This window comes from Lithobates pipiens, unplaced genomic scaffold, assembly GCF_037356315.1.
Source record: "Lithobates pipiens isolate NorthernLeopardFrog02 unplaced genomic scaffold, aLitPip1_a1.2 Scaffold_16, whole genome shotgun sequence".
Taxonomy (NCBI): domain Eukaryota; kingdom Metazoa; phylum Chordata; class Amphibia; order Anura; family Ranidae; genus Lithobates; species Lithobates pipiens.
This window is the reverse complement of record NW_027507748.1, coordinates 112,153,872-112,178,621: the sequence shown is the minus strand read 5'-3', so window position 1 is coordinate 112,178,621 and position 24,750 is coordinate 112,153,872. Positions and strand designations below refer to the sequence as shown.

General features: G+C 43.2%; 1 protein-coding gene and 2 long non-coding RNA genes across 3 annotated transcripts in view; 1 reads left to right on the top strand and 2 right to left on the bottom strand.

The window, feature by feature from the left end:
- ITGAE (integrin subunit alpha E) overlaps positions 1–24,750 on the top strand; it is a 162,415-nt gene that overhangs the window by 19,033 nt on the left and 118,632 nt on the right. Inside the window, exons 3-4 of the mRNA XM_077480274.1 lie at positions 7,564–7,688; positions 17,118–17,188. Coding sequence (XP_077336400.1) covers positions 7,564–7,688; positions 17,118–17,188 — 196 coding nt within the window. The remainder of the gene's footprint in view (positions 1–7,563; positions 7,689–17,117; positions 17,189–24,750) is intronic.
- LOC143981981 (uncharacterized) lies at positions 8,413–8,893 on the bottom strand. The gene is made up of 2 exons (XR_013274392.1): positions 8,758–8,893; positions 8,413–8,616 (listed from the first exon to the last, which is right to left on the bottom strand). It is a non-coding gene; the product is annotated as an uncharacterized LOC143981981 (long non-coding RNA).
- LOC143981980 (uncharacterized) lies at positions 14,246–14,726 on the bottom strand. Its single transcript, XR_013274391.1, has 2 exons — positions 14,591–14,726; positions 14,246–14,449 (listed from the first exon to the last, which is right to left on the bottom strand). It is a non-coding gene; the product is annotated as an uncharacterized LOC143981980 (long non-coding RNA).

Genomic DNA, 24,750 nt, shown 5'->3' with positions numbered 1-24,750 from the left:
AAAACTACAGTAAAGTGCCGCCAAAGCTAGCAGCGCTTTACCGCCGACGCCCTCACTGCCCCAGTGTGAAAGTAGCCTAATATCTGGATTTCAAAAGGTGTTTGTTGCACACTAAGTGAAGAAGGGATTAACAGCTCCCGTGTAGCACCACTGCCGAAGCATACTGCCGAAGCACTCTGCAGGCGCTTCAGCAGCGCTGCCCATTAATTTCAAAGGGCAGGGGTGGTAGAGGAGCGATGTATACACCGCTCCTAAACCGCCAGGGGCGGACTGACAACACATTTCAGAGACAGATGTAAACAGATTTTTACATACTTTCCCTGGCTTTACTGAGGCTGGCAACCCTGTTGGGGCACTCTAGTGGCACGGGGCCCTCAGGCAGTGGCCGAGTGGCCCAATGGTCAGTCCGCACCTGAAACCGCACCAAAGATGCTGCTTGTAGGACTTTTTCTAATGTCTCCAGTGTGAAAGCACTCGGGCTTTCACACTGGAGTGACAGGAGAGGTGCTCTATAGGCGCTATTTTTAGTGCTAAAACGCCTGCAAAGCGCCTCCGTGTGAAAGTGGCCTTACCATAAATGTTATCATGACACCATCATTAACCATTTTGCCTCCGGAGCAATAATGTAATTGTTTTCACACATTTTAAAATCTGCATTTTTATCTAGAAATCTACTGACGGTAGACACCTCAAAATGTTAACAATTTTTGAAAACAGTGACCTTGTAAAATAAAAAGATGGAAGTGGCAATGTTTTTTCCTGACATGATATTTTCATATCTGTTTATTAGATCTATATTTCAGTAAATTAATTTTGGTGCAGACACACACCATATAATGCCTTTTTGTGTGTTGAGTAAATGAATACCAAATAGGCTAAGCTCAAATCTATGTGTGTTTGTGAAGGCAAAGATTTATGGAACCTCAAATTATTTATTGACAATACTTAATGTCTCTACAGTTCATCAGTTGGAGTTAACTGTAGATAAAGGACCTAGAACTATTTATCTCACACTGGTGTGCATGGTGATACCCAATATGTATTGGGCAATCAATGTTTACATACTCAAGTGTGTCCTGCATGTGTTTGCATTTGTATGTATGTGTACAAAGTGACAGGGTTGCTTTAACTTGAAAAATAAATAGCTTATTTGTCTTTAGCAAGTCAAGCTCAATATGTTAGAGTTTGCTTTAAAGCTTAACTGCACTTCCAGTTTAAATTAGACATGTGCAATTAGTTTCGGTCCGAATATAAATTTGGGCAAATTTTGGGCTATTCAGAAATCCTGATGTATCTGAATCTCCGAATTAAATAGTAATGAATTTTGTTGAAAATCTTTTAATTTTGTTTTGTTTATTCGTTTTCTAACGAATTCCAAATTTTGAGGACAATGAAACGGTTGAAAAATGATCGACCAATTTAAATTCTGTGTGAAGAATATCAGGTTGTTAGGAATGGGCTAGGAAGCTGGCCATCACATCCTTAACCACTTAAGCCCCAGAAGGTCTTACCCACTGACCAAGCCCTTTTTTCCGATACGCCGCTGCGTCGATTTAACTGACAATTGCGCAGTTGTGCCACGTTGTACCCAAATAAAATTGATGTCCTTTTTTTCCTACAAATAGAGCTTTCTTTTGGTGGTATTTGATCACCTTTGCGTTTTTTGTTTTTGTTTGCTATAAACAAAAAAGACAATTTTGAAAAAAAAAACATTATTTTTTACTTTTTGCTATGATAAATACCCCCCCCCCCCCCCCCCAAAAAAAATGTAAGAAAATTAATTTCTTCATCAATTTAAGCCAATATGTATTTTAATACATATAACAACAACAGAAAAAGTTTGTGTTATCAATCAAAAGAAAAAACAGAAGGCATATAGACCCAAGCCCCGTGTTAACTATAGATAACTCCCTCTAGAGCACAGGTGTCAAACACAAGGCCCGTGGGCCGAATCCGGCCTTCCAGGCCATGTCATGTGGCCCTCACACCTCTCCTGCAGCTGCAGAAGAGCTCCAGCCCTCCTCTGGTCCTCCTCCAGACCCCTACTATTTGCTTTCAAGCAATGCATCCAGCCTCTTCCCAGCAGCAGCATAAGGATAGGGGATGCACTGTGACGTTAGGGAGAGTAGGGGATGCAACTTCTGATGGTGGGGTGGCTCTTGACATCTAATGTAAGGGGTGGGGATGCACTGGACATCTAATCTTACAGATACAACTGGCCCTTTTGAGGACAATCATAATGTTGATGCTGCCCACAATGAAATTGAGTTTGACACCCCTGCTCTAGAGCAAAAGAAAATTCTATGTGTAGATAACATACATTTTTTGATTTTCCGCTGCTTGTAGAAATATATGCACCTATACATGTGTAGCACCCTCTACCAGTAGGTAGGTGCTAGCAAGGGTTACTTTACTAGGGTTTGTTCAGCACAGGCAAATTTTGGTAGGCGTATGCTGCAAGCTAGGCCTGCCTGTTTTGATCTGGGGGCTGGGAGTGGTCAGAGTAGCAGTGGGTGTGACCACCTGCACTTCAGATCTGAGGCGCCTCCCCTGCTTCCAGGGAGAAGATTCTGGAAGAAGGGCTGGGCCTGGAACTGAAGTGGCAGGCAGCTTGTGTATGAGCCTTTACCAATCCCCAACTGGTATTGGCAGGGGGTGGGCCTCATACATAAGCTGAGGTGATATGCCACTGGGGGAGAGAAGTTGGCTGAGTAAAGTGAGGAATGGAATGCTAGGCAGCAGCAGGAGGCCACCCCCATCTGGGGGGGGGGGGGGTGCCGATCGCAGGAGGAGGCCCGGGGAGAACTGTGAGGGAGCACTGCATCTACACGGTCATTGGCAATGTCTCTGCCACCACATGGTCGGATGGCAGGGAACTCCTGGAGCAGAGGGGCAGGTGAAGCTGTCGGAACACATGATCCGGTCAAGTTCCTCATCAAGGACACAGGGCTGTGGAAGGTCGGTGAGTGTTACCACAGTGGTGGGCTGGAGGTGTCAGGAAGTCTGTGAGGGAACTCTGCTTTTACACGATCATTAGCAGAGTCTTCATCAAACACACGGCTAATGATGGAGAGTCCTGAATCAGAGAAGAGACTGTGGAGACTGTGTTAAGTCGATGTGACCTGAGGGCACATGATTTGCAAGTTGGGCTAGCTGGGAACAGTAGCCCATTACCTAAAGTTATGTTTTTAACCTACTAAGCCTCCGGGGATAGGTTCTGCAGGCCTCAGGCCTAGTAGCAGCGAGCAACCAGAGCCAGTGAAGGGATTTATTCAGAGTGGGCCCCTATTCCCCATTAGAAGAAGCTGTGACATACTTCATTTCAGTAACTAAAAGTGTGTGCAGGAGGAAACCAGTGTGGGTAGAAGGAACTAAGCTTAGTCATAAGTGGTGTCCTCATTCTCCAACACGGTATTGAATGAGGAATCCTTGGAAGCAAATAGTCTGTGGGAGGAGAGCAGAGGAGGAGCAACAGTCTGCATGGAGATGCATCATAAGATTTACATTTAATGTTAATGCACATCCAATCTTCTGGCTCTATCATTGTGCTTTTGTGCTTAAATTATAAATATGATGACAATGATAAATCCTATGGGCATCCCATATTCCAATCCCTATCCAAGTTGTACCCCCCAATAAAACAACAAAAACAAAACTCGCAAATGACTGTTCATTGTCTCTGGAAATGATGTATAAAGTCTGGCAGTGGGGTGATTTGGCGGATTGTTTGTTACTAGCTGCAACACCATGGCTACACATGCTTACCTTACACTGAATTTGTACAATATATACGGTTTCAGAAGTAGCATACTTTGTTTTAAGTAGAAGTTTTTTTGACTTTCCATTACTCATCTGGTCACATAGCTTGACATTGCTTTGGTTTAAATTTTGTGCGTCATTTTGTTTTCCCCTACCTGCACCTCAGACACAAGCTAAATGTCACCATAAGAAGGACAATCTTGATCTTTACATATGCAGAGACAGAATATGGGCAAACTTTGCTTTCTTCATTGCATGACACACATAGCTGTGGTTTTGTGTCTGTCAGGTCCCTTATGACTCACAATTATCATATTGTCTCACAGTCTATAGAAATATTTATGGTTTTCAAGGCATGTGAGATACTGCACCTAGGAGCAAGATGTTTGCTAAAATATTTTACCATCTCAGATGCATTTTTTTGCTGATCATGAACTAATTTTATATCACAAAACAATTGCGATACGCACTCAATACTTCATGTCACAAACAAATGTTTTAGGGTTTGTTTATACAAGTGTTGCCCTTTGAAGAGTGATCCATGGTGGAACACTTTTCAGAGGAAGTTTGACAGGTAGTGAGGAGATAATGTCACCTCCTCACTGCCTGTTTTAACACCTAAAAGTCCACACCGCTGCAATACAACCATGTGTATTGCAAGTGTGTATTGCACTTGAATCATACAGGGTGGTGGGATGTGCAGCATGTGTTCATCTCAGGGGGGTGGTTGGGGGGCTACTTACAATTTCTATTGGCCGGGAGCGAATTCAACAATTTGAAATTTGTGTTTTCCCATTAGAAGTGACAAACTTTTTTTGCTCTCTTTGGTCCAAACCGATTGTGGAATTATCCCATTTAACTCTTAGCCACTGTACACACGGTCGGAGATTTCGACAACCAAATCCGTCGGATTTTGTCCGTCGAATTTTGCCCGTCGGATCTTGTCCGAAACTGTTGCATACACACGGTCGGACTAAGTTGTCGAAAAATCTGATCATTCAGAATGTGATGACGTAATTTCGTTACGATGGGACTACGTTCAGGCTAGTAGCCAATAGCTGATGTAGGAATTTGATCTGAGCATGCGTGGCACTTGGTCTGATCAAAATTCTCTACACATGATCGGAGTATGTCCGATCGAACCAGTTGGTCGGAAAATATTTCCAACAAGTTGGAAAATTGAGTCCGACGGATATTCCGACGGAATCAGTCCGATGCATACCACACACAGTCGGATTATCTGACAACACGGTCTGATAGGACACATTCCGACGAATTCTCCGACCGTGTGTACCAGGGCTTAGACAATTGAACAAACACACTGATACAACAATTCTATAAGACCCCTTTCACACTGAGGCGCTTTGCAGGCACTACAGCGCTAAAAATATCGCTTGCAAAGCGCCCCCTGAAAGAGTCGTTCCTGTCTCTCCAGTGGGAAAGCCCAGAGTGCTTTCGCACTGGAGCGGTGCGCTGGCAGGACGCTAAAAAAAGTCCTGCTAGCAGCATCTTTGGAGAGCTGAAGGAGCGTTGTGTATACCGCTCCTCTACCAATCCTGCCCATTGAAATCAATGGGCAATGTGGCTGTACCGCCGGCAAAGCGACGGTTTTAACCGGCTGCTAGAGGGGGGTAAAAGTGCCCCGCTAGTGGCTGAATATCGCCGCAAAATTGAAATTAGCGGTGCTTTACCGCCGACGCACCCACCGCACCAGTGTAAAGGGGCCTAAGAAATATTCTACAGATGTAAGACCAGCTTTAGAGGGCAAGTGTTCTTCTGTGCTCCTTGGATTCAGAGCCATTTGTTGTGTCACTACTGACTTGGATGTTGCAAATAAATGAAAAAAAGGAAAATCTTGGGTCAATTTTACAACTAGTCAAAAGACTAAAGATGGGTGTCCTCCTACAACTTGTGGGGCTGTCTAGCTTCTTTCTGCATGCCATCACAAGCTGGTGACATAGAAAGGCACTTTGACAGAAGCAGATGTCAGGTTCTGGCTCTTAAAGTCCTTTTAGGCTCTTAAAGTCATTTTAGGCAGAAAAATCAATAGTTTTCAAATCATTTTGCTGCTTAGCTTCTTGAATTAGCACACCATTTTATATTATTATTATGTCTGTCAAAAAATGCTTAAAATTTTCTGAATGACTCCAAAGCATTCTCTGATTGGACAAGGTGGAGAGGCCCCCTTGACCCCCCCTCCAGGCCCGGGGACCTTAGATGGCACTTGGAGGATGAAAGCGGGCACTTTGGAGGATCTAAGGGTGCTCTCTGGCGGTGCTAACTTAGATCCTTCAGAGTGCCCCTTTACATCCTCCAGAGTATCCCCCTAGTACCTCCAGAATGCGCTCTCAAGGAGGATGTAAAGGGGCACCCTGTAGAATGTAAAAGGGCACTATGGAGTTACTAAGTGGGCACTCTGAATGTACTATGGGGGCATACTAAATATCAGTCATAGCTCTGAGATCAGACACCACTTCTGCCTCCACTCAGGTCAGCCACCTCTGCTGCTATTTTCCTAGCCGGGGATTGGTGCTTCCACACTGTCAACATTGGACCGCCCGAGTAGTAGCAGCAGTTCCGAGCCTACACTACATCACAGCCATAGCACTCTTCTCCTGTCATGGACATATGGACAGGAGAAAAGTTTACAGCATGGATTGGCCGCATTCCTGCCCTCCTGCCCCCCCCCCCCACAGTGGCGGAATGCCAGGACCTTTGCGTTTGCGACCCTGGTAGTTCCACCACTGATACTAAATAATTAGATTAGCTGCTAAAAGTGCTTAAAAAAAATTAGGGTTTAGGCTTAGTTTCCACGTGTGCAACTTGTCCTGGGACTTTGGACACATAAAGTCGCATGAAAAGTCACAGCCCATTGATTTCAATGGCACCAATCAATGCGACTTAAAGTTGCAGTGACTTTGAAAAGGTGCCTGTGCTACTTTGATGCGACTTTTGATGCAACTTTGATCAAGAGAATGGAAAGTCAGATCAAAGTCACACTCAAAGTTGCATCAAAGTCACACTCCAAATTGCGTGACTTTGGAGTCGCACTAGTGGAAACGTAACCTTAATATCAATTTAAGCCATTTTAAACCAACATATTTTAAAAGAGCTGTAATTCTTGGAGTTCCACTTTAAGTTGACAAAAAACCCATAAAAAGCAATTCTAACATGACCACTGGGTGTTCTGCTTTCTATTTCATTTCTGCCAGTCTGAGCCTGAGGAATGAAAAAAGTACTAAAGGTAAAATGCCTTGTTACCTATAGCAATCGATCAGCTTCCTTGATTTTTTTTCAGATCTGTTAAAATTACCCTGGTAGACTTTTTACATTAAGCCCATAAATATCCACTCTGTGGATTCTTATTTAATTTAACAAAATGATTTGCTTTATTTTAGCTGAATAAACAAGTCTTACTGTAAACAAGGGCATGAATTCATTATTAAGTGGTTCTAGTTGAAGATTTCTCTTTTGGTCACCACCACCTTTTAACAGTCTTTGTTAATGATAGTCACATGTGGTTTTATTCCTATGCTGTATGCTCATATAAGAATGCTAATAACTGTTATGCCTCATACACACGATCAGACTTTGCGCAAACTTTCCCGCGGATTTCTGTACAAAGGGCGTTGGCCCTGAACTTGTATTGCATACACACGATCAGACTTTTTCAGCCAACTTTCACCAAAGTTTTTTTTCTACCAATAGACAGAAATTGGCCCTGCATGAAGAAAGCACCCGTTCACTGTAAGCATTTTCTTCTCTGTGATTGATGTTGATTAATATTGATTCTTCTTTTTGCAGAGTTTATGTTGTTTCACCGCTAGAAGAATTTGGGAAAAGGAAATTTGAAGGGATATTTAAATGTGTGCTAAATAATGGTAATCCTACTCTAGACTGCACAATGGACAACATTCTATCAGCGACAGGTATGGAATATTGTTGAACAGGTGCCAGAAAATTACACTCTTCTCATCAATTAAAGGGGTTGTAAAGGTTTGTTTATTTTTTTTTTTATAAAAAACATGTCATACTTACCTCCTCTGTGCAAGTGTTTTGCACAGAAGGGCCCCCGATCCTCTTATTCTGGGGTCCCCCAGCTCCTGGCTCCTCCTCTTCTCGTGTGACCCCCATGAAGACTCGCATTCCCTGGGGGCATTTGCACTGGCACACTCCCGAGTCCTGCTGCTGCGTCCATTGACACAGATAGCAGAACTCGGTCCCGCCCCCCGTCTCCCATCTCATTGGCGTTGATTGACAGCAGCGGGAGCCAATGCTCTCACTGCTATCAATCCAGCCAATGAGGACCCTAGACAGCGGCTGGAGCTGCTCTGCTCATCTGCGTCACTAGAACGATCGGGTTCAGGTAAGTAAAAAGGGGGCTCTGGGGGGTTGCAGCTTACAAAAGATTTTTCACCTTAATGCACAGAATGCATTAAGGTGAAAAACCTTGAGGGTTTATAACCCCTTTAAAGTCCTATCATAATTTCTAAACAAAATTTGGCAGGTACGTGTATTGTTTCTCAGAAAAAAACCCTCAAGGAAACCTAAAAGTCCTCCCACCATTAATTATTGTATCCAAGAATAGGAAAAGGGGGGGGGCAGGGGATTTTTTTACGGTACACTATATAAAGAAACAGAGATTTCTTAAAAAAGAATTCATAGCTTTAATATTGGAAATATGTTAAAATTATTTTGGAAAAACCAAAATAGCAAAAATATAATAACAAATACACTTTTTATACAAAAGATTACATGACACAAAGTATAGGGGATCCTGAAAATGTTAGTTGCTGAGAATGATCATGTGTCCTCCCGACATGTTTCGCGTTTTTGCTTCTTCAGGGGAGTATGCAACTAACATGAACATAAACACAAAAAAAGGTTTAAGAATACAGAAAATACATTTATGCCATACAATTGGATACACATAAATTTCAGAACATTAAGTATGAAATTGGTCTCAATTTGCTCAGTCCAAGGAGGTACTATGCTTACCCAGGTATAATCATTCCCGGCATCGCAACCCACAAGCCAATAGATGGTGAAATAGGTGGCAAGAATTGGGTGACAGGATCAAATGCTAAAAGCAACCCAGCCCCACGCAGGGCATAGATGGAGGTAGACAAGCGCTACAAAGATCAAAAACAAAATCCAGAGATAAGTACCAAGTTTGCAAATCCAGCACAGGTATTGAAAAATGTTAGTTTGTAACAAAAAGGGTAACTGATATCAATCCCTAAATTATAAGAGGGAATTGGGGCTGAAAAACAAGCCTCCATAGTAGAACATGAGATACTCATTATCAAAGGAATAAAACAATTGATTTTAATTACGCTTGATTGGTAGCTTGTAAAAGGTGGCTGCTGGGGGTATACTACCAATATATTGTTAAAGAAAGCGAAAGGAATAAAAATTATTTTTACCTGCAGTTAGAGTCAAAGATGGAAGAGTTAATTCCATATGATAATATTGGTGCAGTACAAATGCAACAGATTACAAAGAAAGAATCAATTGATTCAGTGTGGTATTTTGTAAATTACAGAGTGCAGCGGTATGCTGCCACTGCCAGGCTTGCTGAACCTACAAGCGAATAAAAAAAAAAGGATGAGTAGATATGGGTATAGAAAGATGAGAAACAGTGTTGTAACAGTATGAAGTTCAACTAAAAAAAGTATATTTACCAAAGGGAAAGTCAGCGTGGCGGTAGTATCTGTGCTGAACCTGCACTACAGATGAAGTGACAGCGCTGCCTTTTGTATCCCCCATCCATCGAGCCGGCGTCTGACGTCACCGGCTCGATGCGGACAGCCATAGGTGGAAGCAGTGAGCATGTGCAAAGCCTTCCAAGTCGGCATTTAAACTACCAACCCCATAATGCCTCAGTGCTGACACGAGGTTCATTTGGATACATGCTGATGGAGATAGGGCTATGCTAGCTCTCCGCCCTTAAGGGGGCGGGAAGACACAAGCCTGCATAGAGGGCAGATAAAACGACGATTGTCATGGCTTTTAACCCTTGAGGGGATTACATGCTCCCTTCCACCTCAAATCGGGAGCCGCCTGGGGATATGACCCAGCGGCGCCCTTGGGTGTCCATATGCCCTTGCATACTTGGAGCAAGGGAAGATAAAAAACAGAGGATCCGGTCCCAAATCACAAAATAGTAAGGCTTAGGAATGCGGTGTAGGGAAGGAGGGAAAAAGCAAAGCTCCTCAATGTGGGTGGGACTCATAGAGAGCAACAGAGATCCCCAAGTGTGCAAACCATGAAACCCACCTTGGGCCAAGCATAGCGAGACATTGAACGGTATATGTTACCTGTACAGCGTTAATAGTAATTAGAAATGACATTTTTTGATGTACAGAGATATTTTTAAATATAACATAAACATATCAATAAAGAAAAATAAAAATAAAAATAAAATAAAAAAATAATAAAAAACAAATAGAAAACCAAATAAATTGGGGAGAGGGTAGGAGGAATAGAGGGAGGGGGGAAAGGATAAACAAAAAGGGGAAAAAAGGGATATCACTTCTCTCTCTTCATGCCAGGCTCCACGGGGGCTCACAGCTGAGGTATGAGGGTTCATGAAACAAAGAAACAGAGATTAGCTATAGAAAAGATCTGTAGCTTATATTTTCATTGAAACCAGGGTATTTTGTGGCTTTTAGGATAAAGATCCACTTGGCTTCAGTTTGTAAGAGAAGCTTGTCCACTGAGCCACCTCTTGAGTTTAGAGGTATATGGGCCAGGGCTGAAAATCGTATCCAGTTGGGGTCAAAGGCATGATGGGTGCCTATGTGCCTGCTTATGGCTGTAATAATTTTTTTATTGAGAATGGGTTTGATGTGGTCTTTTATGCGGATAGAAAATAGTCTTTTGGTTTTACCCACGTAAAATCCTCCACAACGGCATTGGGCCAAATACACAACGCCTGGAGTGGAGCATGTAACGTGGAATTTCGAAACAAACAGGTTGCCATTTGGCAGTCTGATCTTTCGAGAATTATATATATAAGGACACATGTCACATTGCCCGCATGAATAAGTGCCTGGATATTTAGGTTTAGTTTCACCTGAGGAGTCCTGAAAGTGACTTCTAACTAAGCTGTCCTTGAGTGATTGAGGTCTCATATAGGTGATTGATGGTACATCGTTTATGTACTGATTAACAATGGAGTCGGCTTTTAGAAGAGGCCAGAACTTATTAATTATAGCACGGAAAGAATGATGTTGGTTAGAGTATTTGGTAATTATACGTACTTTATTATCAAAATTTTTTTGTTTATTAGAGAAGAGAAGGGAAGTCCTATCTTTATTTTTTACTCTATTATATGATTTTTTCAGAGATACATGACTGTATCCACGTGCTCTGAGTCTATTATATAAGTCATTGGCTGCAATCTTAAAGTCAGAGTCAGTACTGCAATTACGTTTGGCCCTTAAATACTGGCTATAGGGGATGCTCTTAAGGAGAGGTTTTGGATGAAAGCTTGTCGCATGCAAGACTGTATTGCCTGCAGTGGGCTTTCTGTATAAGGCAGAATATACATGTCCAGTGGCATCAATTTTAATGGTTAAGTCCAAAAATTCAATAGAGTTTTGACTGTAATTCAACGTAAACTTTAAATTGAATGGATTCACAGAAAGTAAATTGAAAAAGAGCAACAAATCTGATTCTGATCCAGACCAAAAAAATAAAATATCATCAATGTACCTGTACCAGGCTGTGATGTTACTTAGAAAAGGGACAAGGTCTTCACGTGCGAAGGTATCTTTTTCCCACCCCCCCAGGTACAGGTTGGCATACGATGGGGCACATTTAGTCCCCATCGCAACCCCCTGCACCTGGAGGTAGTGGGATTGGTTAAATTGAAATACGTTGTGCTTCAAAATAAAATCCAATAGCTTCATAACAAATTCGTTGTAAGCAAAGAAGTTTGAACCTCTTTCTTGCAAATAGGAGCGTATTATTTGTAAGCCTTTGGTATGTGGTATAGCGTTGTACAAACATTCCACGTCGATGGAAACCAACCAGGACTGTGCCGGTAGGCTGATACCCTCGAGTATCTTTAGAAGATCGATGGTATCCTTTACATAGGAAAAAAGGGAAATGACGTGCGGTGTAAGGTGTTTATCTACAAGGCTACTTGCATTTTCTGTCAAACTATCACAGCTGGAGATGATGGGACGTCCCGGAGGGTCAGTTAGAGATTTGTGCACCTTCGGAAGGGCATAGAAAGTAGCAACTTTCGGATCTTTAGAATTTAGAAAGTTCCATGTGCCTTTGTCTATAGTACCTGATTTGTATGCATTAAAGATAATCGAACGATATTGTGTGTCAAAATGAGAGATTAAAGACACAGAAATTGGTCGATACCAATCAGAGTTTTGAAGAATCTTATTACACATAGTAAGATATTGTGAGGTATTCATAATTACGATGTTTCCACCTTTATCCGCAGGTTTTATGACTATATTAGGATTAGTTTTAAGTTGTTTTAATACCGTCAATTGATTATGCGTTAGATTATGTTTCTTGGTCAATGGAAAATGCGTCTGTTCGATTGCCTGGCAAACTTGTTGGGTAAAAGCCCAAATATTTGGATTTGTATTTAGGAGTGGAAAGTTTGTTGACTTAGGTTTGAACATTTCTAGAGGAGGGAAAGAAACTGACTGTACCGATAAACCAGTGGAAGAGATGGTCATCTCATCATCAGGGGGTACTTGGCCCTCTTCCCATAAATCCATCAAATTGGAGAGGGCTTGTTGATCAGCACTATTTACCTCATTGGTGAGTTCTGATGTATTTATTTGTACAGTAGGTTGATTGGGCTTATGGAAAAAGGTTCTAAATATCAGTTTTCGTGCAAATAGATGTATATCCTTTATCAGAGAGAATTTGTCCGAGCTTGAATCAGGGCAGAAGGTCAGTCCTAGTTTCAGAACATCGAGTTCATGACTCGTGAGCACGTAAGACGATAAGTTGACTATAGATAATTCATTCCCTGAATTGGATTCTGGGTTAGTAGAAGGAGATTGGGTTAGGTATTGGGTGGTTGAGGGGGTTCTTTCCCTAAAAAAATAGGGGCGATTCGGAGGTCCGCCGGTAGGGGAGCACCACTAGGTGAAATGATGATGTCATTGGTGTTGGTGATGGGTAGGGATGATGTCAAAGGAGCTGATTTAGTGAAGGAAGACGTGAGAGTGGTAGACATAGAAGTGTTACTGGAGGTGGAGATGGACAAGGATGTGTTACTGGGGGTGGGAGTGATGAGAGGTGGGGGTGGTGGTGGGTGATGAAACATCATTAGAGGACGAACAGGGACATGGTTGGAAATAGGATGAGTTCGAGGTGGTAAAGGGGTACTGAGGTGTTGGTTGGGTGCTGCCATAGCGGCGCCCTCCGAATCGCTTTTTCTCCTCTTTGGGAGTCTGTCTCCAGATAAGTCACGATAAATTGTGGAATGATTGGATGGAAAAGAGGTTGATGAAACACTCGATCTAGTTTCATCATCATTATAGTCCCTCCTGTTGGAGGGGCGTGATGCTCTAAAGAATTTATTTTTATTTTTTCCATCTGTTGGCCATTTGTATGCCGAACCATTCGAGTAGGAATTGCTATCACGTGTAAGTTTATTTTGTTTTAAGCGTATTATCTCTAAGGTATAATTCTCAATGTGTTTGGATAATTCAGATTCCTTACGTTTAAATTTGGGAGTGGAGGTTATTTTAGCATATTCATCGTACCATTTTTTAATGGAATTATCTATCAGGTCGATATCATGCGAGTATTGGATGGCTAATAAAGTCATCATTGCTATCGAACACGTTTGTAGGTTTTCTTCCCATTTTTGCTTGATGAGATTGTCAATTTTATTTAAATTGGGGAATATTTGTATTCTAAGGCCAAAAGGCACAATTTGTTGATCAATGTATTTGTGAAAGAACTTTCTGTGCCAAAAAATTCTAACCTTACGTTCCAAGAGGCGTTGCAAATATTGCAGAGCTAGATCAAGATCCTTATCCGATGGTTCACTGTTCTTTTGGAGATCAGAGGCTTTGTTCATTAGGCCCTCCCAGGCCTCGCCGCTGAAAGCCGCCATGGACCCAGGGGAGAGAGAGAAGGAAACAAAAGGGAAAGGGGAAGTTTGGGAGGAGAAGGGGGAAAGGGGAAATACAATTTTATTGATTAATAAAAATAAATACAAAAAATACCGAGGAACAAAGAAAATTTTTTTTTTTTTATCATCATTACAAAGAGTTGCCGTGTCACAGGGAGGTGGGCCTAAGGACAAAAAGCGTATTAAAACGCATAAGTACAATAGAAATAAGTTGGTCCACACTATCCCAGAGACACATTACTGTTAAAGGTACCTCATCCCCTAATAATTCTATAAATATTGTATCCAAGAATAGGAAAAGGGGGGGGGCAGGGGATTTTTTTACGGTACACTATATAAAGAAACAGAGATTTCTTAAAAAAGAATTCATAGCTTTAATATTGGAAATATGTTAAAATTATTTTGGAAAAACCAAAATAGCAAAAATATAATAACAAATACACTTTTTATACAAAAGATTACATGACACAAAGTATAGGGGATCCTGAAAATGTTAGTTGCTGAGAATGATCATGTGTCCTCCCGACATGTTTCGCGTTTTTGCTTCTTCAGGGGAGTATGCAACTAACATGAACATAAACACAAAAAAAGGTTTAAGAATACAGAAAATACATTTATGCCATACAATTGGATACACATAAATTTCAGAACATTAAGTATGAAATTGGTCTCAATTTGCTCAGTCCAAGGAGGTACTATGCTTACCCAGGTATAATCATTCCCGGCATCGCAACCCACAAGCCAATAGATGGTGAAATAGGTGGCAAGAATTGGGTGACAGGATCAAATGCTAAAAGCAACCCAGCCCCACGCAGGGCATAGATGGAGGTAGACAAGCGCTACAAAGATCAAAAACAAAATCCAGAGATAAGTACCAAGTTTGCAAATCCAGCACAGGTATTGAAAAATGTTAGTTTGTAACAAAAAGGGTAACTGATATCAATCCCTAAATTATAAGAGGGAATTGGGGCTGAAAAACAAGCCTCCATAGTAGAACATGAGATACTCATTATCAAAGGAATAAAACAATTGATTTTAATTACGCTTGATTGGTAGCTTGTAAAAGGTGGCTGCTGGGGGTATACTACCAATATATTGTTAAAGAAAGCGAAAGGAATAAAAATTATTTTTACCTGCAGTTAGAGTCAAAGATGGAAGAGTTAATTCCATATGATAATATTGGTGCAGTACAAATGCAACAGATTACAAAGAAAGAATCAATTGATTCAGTGTGGTATTTTGTAGATTACAGAGTGCAGCGGTATGCTGCCACTGCCAGGCTTGCTGAACCTACAAGCGAATAAAAAAAAAGGATGAGTAGATATGGGTATAGAAAGATGAGAAACAGTGTTGTAACAGTATGAAGTTCAACTAAAAAAAGTATATTTACCAAAGGGAAAGTCAGCGTGGCGGTAGTATCTGTGCTGAACCTGCACTACAGATGAAGTGACAGCGCTGCCTTTTGTATCCCCCATCCATCGAGCCAGCGTCTGACGTCACCGGCTCGATGCGGACAGCCATAGGTGGAAGCAGTGAGCATGTGCAAAGCCTTCCAAGTCGGCATTTAAACTACCAACCCCATAATGCCTCAGTGCTGACACGAGGTTCATTTGGATACATGCTGATGGAGATAGGGCTATGCTAGCTCTCCGCCCTAAAAATGTTAGACAATTTGTAATTTTATATAATAAGCAAATATACATTTTAAGCTAAAACTGATTTAAAAGCTAAATAGGAGGGTTATTTAAAAAATCTTTTTACAATAACCTAACCTTCTTACCCAAGCCCAGTATATGTAGATATACACTATATTACCAAAAGTATTGGGACACCTACCTTTAAACGCTCATGAACTTGCATCCTAGTCTTAGTCCGTAGGGTTCAATATTGAGTTGGCCCACCCTTTGCAGCTATAACAGCTTCAACTCTTCTGGGAAGTCTGTCCACAAGGTTTAGGAGTGTGCCTATGGGAATGTTTGACCATTCTTCCAGGAGCACATTTGTAAGGTCAGGCACTGATGTGGACGAGAAGGCCTGGCTCACAGTCTCCACTCTAATTCATCTTAAAGGTGTTCTATTGGGTTGAAGTCAGGGCTCTGTGCAGGTCAGTCAAGTTCCTCCACCCCAAACTCGCTCATCCATGTCTTGGGATGCCATTAAAGTTCATATGCATGTAAAGGCAGGCTTCCCAATAGTTTTGACAATATAGTGTATAATATATATATATATATATATATATATATATATATATATATATATATATGGCTTTTTTTTATAGGTGCAGGTACTCCCCCCCCTTCCAAGTTACCCCTTGTCTCTGCTACCCTACCCACCTCTGAGCAGTGCCCCTTGGTTCCATGCAGTGGCATCCCATCCATAGGGGGCACATGGGCGTTTAGCCCGCCTTGTGGCGCTTTCTGAAGCGCCGAGTAGCTTTCGCCTGGCACTCGTAGTATCTATTACTACGGCCGGGCGGTTTGATTGACATCTCAGTTTGATGTCACTTCCTGGATTCTTTCTCCCATTACGCCCGGGATAGAGGAAACAGGAAGTATGAGAGGACAGACCTCTCCATTGCCGCTGTGGAAGGAGACACAGCTGGAGAGGACAACACACAGCAAGGTAAGTACCGCTGTGCTGCATTTGGGGGACACAGACAAGGCTGCATTTGGAGGACACAGGCAAGGCTGCATTTGGAGGACACAAGCATGGCTGCATTTGGGGGACACAGGCATGGCTGCATTTGGGGGACACAGGCAAGGCTGCATTTGGTGGACACAGGCATGGCTTTCCAGATTACACATATTTCTATTGTTGTGTAGGTTCTGGGCCTGTTGTCCCTCCATCCCTCTCTCTCCATCCCTCATTCATCTTAGATGCTAACCACACCACCTAAGAGCCACGCCCACTATTTTGCTGAAACCCTGCCCATTTTCACCAAGCGAGAGGGGTCAAAAAGGAAGGGCGGGGTCAGGCCCCCCCATCCTAAAACTTCACCAGCTGCCACTGGTTCCATCCCTAACTGACCTCCCAATACTGCCCCTTTTAGAGAATACAGAGCCAAGTAGCATTTTGTGGTACTATGGAATTTATATGGCATTTGTTAATGGTAACAAGAAACAATAGACCCCTCCCTAAACAATAGATCTCTCTTAGCTTGTTAGGTTAGATGATATATTTTATTGACAATAATTCTTGTATTTTGAGAAATATATCTTTTATCACATTCTAGGGCAAGGTAAAGTAGTCCAAGGTGTACCATATCCAACTGTGTCACAAGCCAGAAGTTCAGATAGTACTCTGGTAAGTTTGTTAAAAACTCTTGGTAAAATGCGAAGTGGCCTTGCATTGGGGCTTGTTTTAGTCTAAAGCAGTTTTACCTCATCCCCCGCTCTGCCTGCACATGGCACTTTTCCCCATTTACAATGCAGAACTGCTGGACCTGCATTGTATGTGATGATGTCAGAGTGCTGAAGGAGGGAAGAAGAGAAAGAACTTCGGGGGACTGATCATGTAGCTGGGAGAAAGCCTGCAGAAACTATGGATAAGGTAAATAAAACAGTTTTTTGTTCCTGTAGACAAAAACAAGAATTTAATGATTGCATTGCAGGGGCAGCCCCATTTTTCTTCAAGTCCGCCCTATAGCAGTTTTACTATATATACATGCTCCAACAGTTCCGGGTAGGGGGCAAGGTAGGAGAGTAGGTACTCTGTAGTACCAACATGGATGACACTGGGAGCTAGAGCATGATATTTCCCAGGGAGTGGAATCTAAGAGCCAGTGGGTGTTCACCAGAGGCCCCTAATGGTGGGGATGGATTTAGCTGCTGTCTGGCTCCAGGTCGCGACACCTAGGACCTCCCAGCTCACGCTCACGGTAGACTACAGGGAGGTAGAGAGGAAGCAGCATATTGCGACAACAAAGGATAGTCAGGAGTCAATACAATGGGGGTAGAGGCCTTGGGTAGAATGAGGAAGGATATCCACTCCTGGTGGAATATCCCTACAGACATCTTAATAGGTAGAGTCAGGAAGCGGATAAGGCCCCCTGGGAGAACAGTGCCATCAATTGCTGAGACTACCAGTGGCGTAGTGAGGGGTGAAAGGGTAAGCTTCATGGGAGAAGCAGTTCTCCAATCCATAAAATTGCCAGCAGCCCTGGAATCCAGATATGCAATTATCGATTGAGGGGAAGCGCCTACATGAATGAACACCAGAAGAAGAAGGCGAGAAGGTGATGTTTCTGGGTCCAATACTCCACCTTACAGATGTATTAGACCCAAGCATTTTTCGAAGCAAGCAGGAGTTACGAAAATGACCCTTGCCCCCACAATAGAGACACAAGCCCAGAGTTCTGGGCCTAGCACGTTCTAGGGGTTAGCCTGGTCTGGTCCAGCTGCATAGGTTCCTTAGCAGCCAGAAGATGCTCCACGGGATGAAGGGAGGGGAGCTCAGACGGGCTGGGGCCCAGGGAGTGCTGGCATCTTTTTTCTAGGGACCTCTCCTGAAAATGAATGTTGATCTGGTTACACAAGGAAATTACACAAGCCCAGAGTTCTGCACCTAGCACATTCTTCGGGGGTTAGCCTGGTCCAGCCCAGCTGCATAGGTTCCTTAGCAGGCAGAAGATGGTCCACGGGATGAAGGGCGGGGAGCTCAGACGTGCTAGGGCCCAGGGAGTGCTGATATCTTTTTTTCTAGGGACCTCTCCTGAAAACAAAGCGGATGTTCACCAGAGGGCTCTAGTGGTGGGGATGGATTTAGCTGCAGTCTGGCTCCAGGTCGGGACCCCTAGGGCCTCCCAGCACATGCTCACGGTAGACTACAGGGAGATAGAAAGGAAGCAGCAGATTGCGAAAACAAAGGATAGTCAGGAGATAGCCAAAGTTCGGGACAAGCAGGTAAGGATAGTCAGGGGATAGCCAAAGGTCGGGCAACAAGCAGGTAAGGATAGTCAAGAACAAGCCAAGATCGGTAAGGAATCAGACATAGAACACACAGCAAGTAGCAAACGGAAGCCAGACACACAATATTTATCAGCAGGGCCGGCTTGCAGTGCACAGGTTAATATGATAGGAGCTGGGGTGGAGCCATGCTTTGAGGAGAGATTACTTAAGCAGCCAGTTGAGAGTGGCTGGCTTCTTAAGCTGAACACATGAAGAGGTTAGCTGACAGACAAACATTACTGCATATCCATCACAGTACCCACCCTCTTACGAGGCCTCCCCCTCCCCAGCTTGGGCCCAGGCTTAAAGAGAAACTTCAGATGAAATCTCAACAGACCAGGCGCAAAGATCTCAGATGCAGCGATTCAAGACCTCTCCTCAAGACCAAACTCTTTCTAATGCATGAGGTACTGAAGAATGCCTCTACAGAGCTGATAATCCAGAATTTGACTAACCTTATACTCCTGATTATGCTCAGAGAGCAAGGTTGCGGTAGGGAGAGAACTTATTGAGAACTAAAGCAGTGACGGCCCTTGCATTGTGAGCACAAGGGCCCAGGAGCAGAAGGAAGACCAAGAAGAGGAAGAAAATGAGCCATCTTGGAGAACCAATTGATTACCACATAAATGACCGTATTACTCTCTGACAGTGGGAGATTGGTGATAAAATCCATGGCGATGTGAGACCAGGTCTTCTTTAGGAATGGGCAAGGGCATGAGAAGATCAGAAGGGGCTTGTGTGGAGGATTTAGACTGAGCACAGACATGACAAGCCTTAACATAGTCTTTGACATCTGATCAGAGATTAGGCCACCAGTAGTGACAACTGATGAGCTAGAAGGATCGGAGGAACCCAGCATGACCTGCCTCCTTGGAATCATGTCCCCAATGAAGGATCTTAGCTCTTAGCTCAGTGGGGATGAAGGTCTTGCTAGGAGGAATTTTTGACTCCAGGGTGGTAGAAAGGGCACAATGCATGAGGTCAGAACAATTGGCTCAGGTTCAAAGGTGAACTCCTTGTTCCAAAGTGTCAAATGACCTAGAGAGTGCATCAGCCCGACCATTGCAGGGACCAGGTTTGTACATAATTGTTAAATTAGAATGGGAAAAGAAAAGACTCCACCTGGCCTGTCTGGGATTCAGGCATTTAGCATTCTGTAGGTACTGTAGATTCTTGTGAGCAGTAAAAATCGTTATGGAGTGAGCGGAACCCTCCAAGAGATGACGCCACTCATCTAATTCTAATTTAATTGTGAGAAGTTCCCGATAGAATAATTTCTTTCTGCCTGAGAATTTTTTTTGGAGAAGAACGCACATGGTTGACGTCTATTCTCAAAGGATTGAAGAAGCACAACTCCCACCCCCTTTGAAGAAGCGTCCACTTCAATATAAAATGGGTGCCCAGGATTAGGTCTACTCAAGAGAGGTTCAGAAACAAAGGCCTGTTTCAGGTCGTGAAATGCAGAGACAGCTCAGGAGACCAGGCCTTGGCATTCACATCCTCCTTCGTCAGGCCCAGCAATGTAAGAGTAATGAACTGCCTATAATAATTTGTGAAGCCAAGAAAGCGCTGTGTGGCCTTGGCTAGCAGGAAGAGGCCAGTTGGTTATGGCGAAGACCCAAACTTGAGACAAAGCATCCCAGAAACAGGACCTCAGAACATTTAAAGGAACATTTCTCCAGCTTGGCATACAGATTATTCTTTCTAAGGCGCTGAAGTTCAGTGTGCACATGGTTTCTGTGGACAAGTAGATTTTCCAAAAAGATGAGAATGTCATCCAAATAGATGACAACAAACTGGTACAGCAAATCCCTGAAGATTTCATTGACAAAGTTTTAGCAAAAGTTCTTTGTGAAGCCAAGAAAGCGCTGTGTGGCTGTGTGGCCATGGCTAGCAGGAAGAGCCCAGTTGGTTATGGCGAACACCCAAACTTGAGACAAAGCATCCCAGAAACTGGACCTCAGAACATTCAAAGGAGCATTTCTCCAGCTTGGCATACAGATTATTCTTTCTAGGGCGCTGAAGTTCAGTGTGCACATGGTTTCTGTGGACAAGTAGATTTTCCAAAAAATGAGCATGTCATCCAAATAGGTGACAACAAACTGGTACAGCAGATCCCTGAAGATTTCATTGACAAAGTTTTGGCTAAAGTTGTTTGGGAACTGTCGCGCCTGCCTTCTTGTTGCCACGGCACGCCAAAACTGTACTGGAGTCTGTATTAACCCTCACAGTACTGCCGGGAAGTATCAAAAGACAAGGCTGATCCTCTCCCCCAGCAATGAGACTTGCTGGTTCTACCCCACATTGATAGTACACACAACAACACAGTCAACATGGGGACAAGATACTTTGGGGGGCTACCCCAAAGCACCCTCCCAATGTTGAGGGCATGTGGCCTGGTACGGTTCAGGAGGGGGGGGACTCTCTCGCCCCTCCTATTTTCCTGTGGCCTGCCAGGTTGCGTGCTTGGATAAAGGTCTGGTATGGATTTTTAGGGGGACACCACGCCATTTTAAAAAAAAAATTGGTACTCGGCCCTGCTTAAAATCCATATCAGACCTAAAGGGTCTGGTATGGATTTTGAGGGGGACCCCCACGCCATTTTTAAAAGAAAAATGGCGCGGGGTTCCCCTTAATATCCATACCAGACCTGAAGGTTTTGGTTCAGGGTTCCCCATGTGGGGAAATCCCCATGCCGTTTTTATCAATGAACTTTTATGTGTATTGCGGACCGACAATTCATTGTAGCCGCGAGTAGTTTTAAATGACTTTTTTCCTTTAGAAATGTAATTTTGCTGTCAGACTGTTGTAAACACGGGAAACATACGCCCCTTTACAGGCATACTATAGACACCCCCAGGTACGAAATTTTAAGAAATATTACACTTTTATTGTTTCACTTTAAGCATTATTAAAATCACTGCTCCCGAATAAACGGCCATTTTTAAAACTTTTTTTGACATTGATACATGTCCCCTGTGGCGGGACCCAGGTCCCCAAACACTTTTTATGACAATATCATCCATATAAGCCTTTAAAATTAGCACTTTTGATTATTCGTGTTCATGTCCTTTAGACTTTAACGGTGTTCGTGTGTTCAAACAAATTTTTTGCCTGTTCACATGTTCTGGTGCGAATCGAATGGGGGGGGGGACTGTGTTTGGCTCTCCCCCATTCTGAACATTAGATAGGGGAATTACACAAGAAGCTGATGGTGAATGTATATTTCATGCTGCAGGTCTTGAAATAAGAGGCCTAGTGACTGTTATGAGTGTCAAGATAAAAGATATCTTTATGGTGGGACAGTGTAGGGACAGTCCAGAAAATCCCTGGAGACTGCTGTAAGTAGGGGGAAGACCCTTTTCCTGTGTGCATCTGGACTGACACATTTCTGTGATCTGTATCACCAGCACAGCACTCTGTTGAGAGGCGACTTTCTATCAGCCAAGGATGTAGGGTGGTACCTGAGCCATTTCCACATGGTCTTCACAGAAAGCTCTACATACAGGTTACAGGGAATCATGAAATGATCAGCCCAAACCAATTCTGTCCCATGCAAGAATGGTGGCCTGAGGCCTAGACTTTCTATCCTCCTGGCCCTTACATAGTAAACCCCCACTCCCCTGTGAATACTGACATACCTGGTCCACATGCAAGTTTTCAGGACCTGAGAGGTCAGGTTTGCACCAGTCAAAACACTTCTCACTCCTGTGTCCAGGTATTGGCTGTAACAAGCACTTTTCTACAAAGATAATCACACTTAGGTTTGTAGTTAGTTAAAGGAAACTGCTTTACTTGATTTGTTTATTCGTATTCAGGCATTGGATCTCTTGTGGCTCTCAGCTGTTGTAATTCAATCACTCTCTGTCCCAGGGCTGTAAGCTTCCTAAGCTGTCCAGTTCTTCCAAAAGGAGAGAACAAGGGGACATGCCAAACTTCTCTCTCTCTCTGCTGGTTGCTTTCCCAGACTTTTTCATTCATTCGGTACCATTCTCCAACCTAAGATTTAGCTGCAAGAACCCCTCCCCAGCCCCTTCCTCAAAGGGGAGAGCATGAGCCCCTTATGCAAGCAGTCTATCTTTAGGTGTCTCACTGCTAAAAAGGAGCCCTAGCTCCATGCACCTTATATAGGGATACTCACAACCCTTGAGAGGACCTCTACTTACTTCCATCTACCTACATGGAGACCTGTAAAAGAACAATCATCAAGTACATTGCCACCTGTACATTTTTCATATTGTTATTGGCCAGCAAAGTGCCTCATTGTACATATGATCACCTTGTAACCGCATTACTGTTCTGTTCATTATTCATTACATAAAATCAGAAAGTTGCCAGAAGATGTTATCTTGCCTGGCCTCTTTAAATCACTGCCACCCAGTTATTCCTGCCAACTTACCTGCAAGTTTTCTAGTGTTTTTTCAATAACAGAGTCTTTTTAAAAACAGTATGCATACACATGCAGTATTGATATGGGTGGAATTACCACAGCTGTGTGGGCTGCTATGGGGTCAGAGTTGTTCCCAGTGGTATCCTGGGGAAAGGCTCAGCTGAAAGTGGTGGTAAGGTCCATCAAAAGTTTGCTATGACTTGCAGTCACCCCATTAAATATAGCAGTGTTATTACAAAATCTAAACATGCACATAGCGTTCACACCACCTTGCACGTACATCCATGCAATTATCATTCAGCATCACAGTGAAGAGGGAAGGAAAATCCAGAATGAAAGCCACATACAAAATGTTTTTCATTATTATTTTCAGATTTGACTCTATAGATTAAAAACAGAAGTACTAACTTCTGTAACAGTTAAAAGAAACCATATTTTTTTCTTTTAAATGTTTCAGTAGGTCTCACACCAACCACGTGCTAACAGGCAGATTATGAAAGCAGTGCAAAAGCAGAGTAGAGTTTTAATAGAGTAATAGATGTTCCATTACTTCTCGTCTGGTTTATCTCATTGTCTATAGGAAATTAAGTGAGAGTAAAGCTGGCAATGCACTAGTATATTTTCAAATGGACATTCCTACAAACATTTACATGAAAAATGTCAGTACATTCAATGACTGGACCAATGTTGTTCAAATGCACTGATCATTCTGGAAAAAAATTTCAAGGATGGATAGATCGACTTGTGTGCAATCAGCCTGTCCATACATGGATTGAAATTGGACCGGTCTCTGCTGAACCAGTCAAGTTTCGGTCCATGTATGGCCAGTTTAACTGGTAACTAGGAGGGGGTTTACAATAGTTTTTGTATTAAAGAGGCAACCATATGATTAATGAATGTAGCCATCAGAGGAAATTTGTAATTAATAGGAGAGGATGGAGCATAAAAATGCAACAGGTGTAGCACCCTGGAGTTTAGGCAGGGGTGCTCCTCACAAATTTTCTTGCCAGGAGCAGTCCACCTGGTCGACTGTTAGAGTGGGTGGATGTGTGTCGTGTTGCCACGGGCTGCTAGGTCAGAGATTGTGCCTATTCCAGGGGCATCTGGCTGCTAGGCTGTCTGAGGGCCTATCCAGAAGCAAGAGAGAGCAGCGCAGGGTTGGGATTGCAGCTTGCAGTCCAACCAGGAGTGAGGGTTCTGTCGGCCGGAGAACCCGTCCTGGTCAGAAGTAGGGGGGAAGCTGTAGCCACAAAGGTATCATCTGCCTTATTACCAGCGACCAAAGTGGGTAACTGAAGCAAATACCGGAGTCACATTCTCACCGAACGGAAACGGAGGAGAATCGGGAAACTTCAGACGGTGATCAAGTCAGGGACCCAACCAGCGGAGATGAAGCTTGCAGAGTAGCCTTGTGTGTCAAGTCAGAGACTGAGCAGGCCAGCGGGGTGAAACTTGAGAAGTATCAGGAGTGCCAAGCTAGGGACCCAGCAGAGAAGCGGGGGTGACACTTGAGGAAGATACCACCCTTA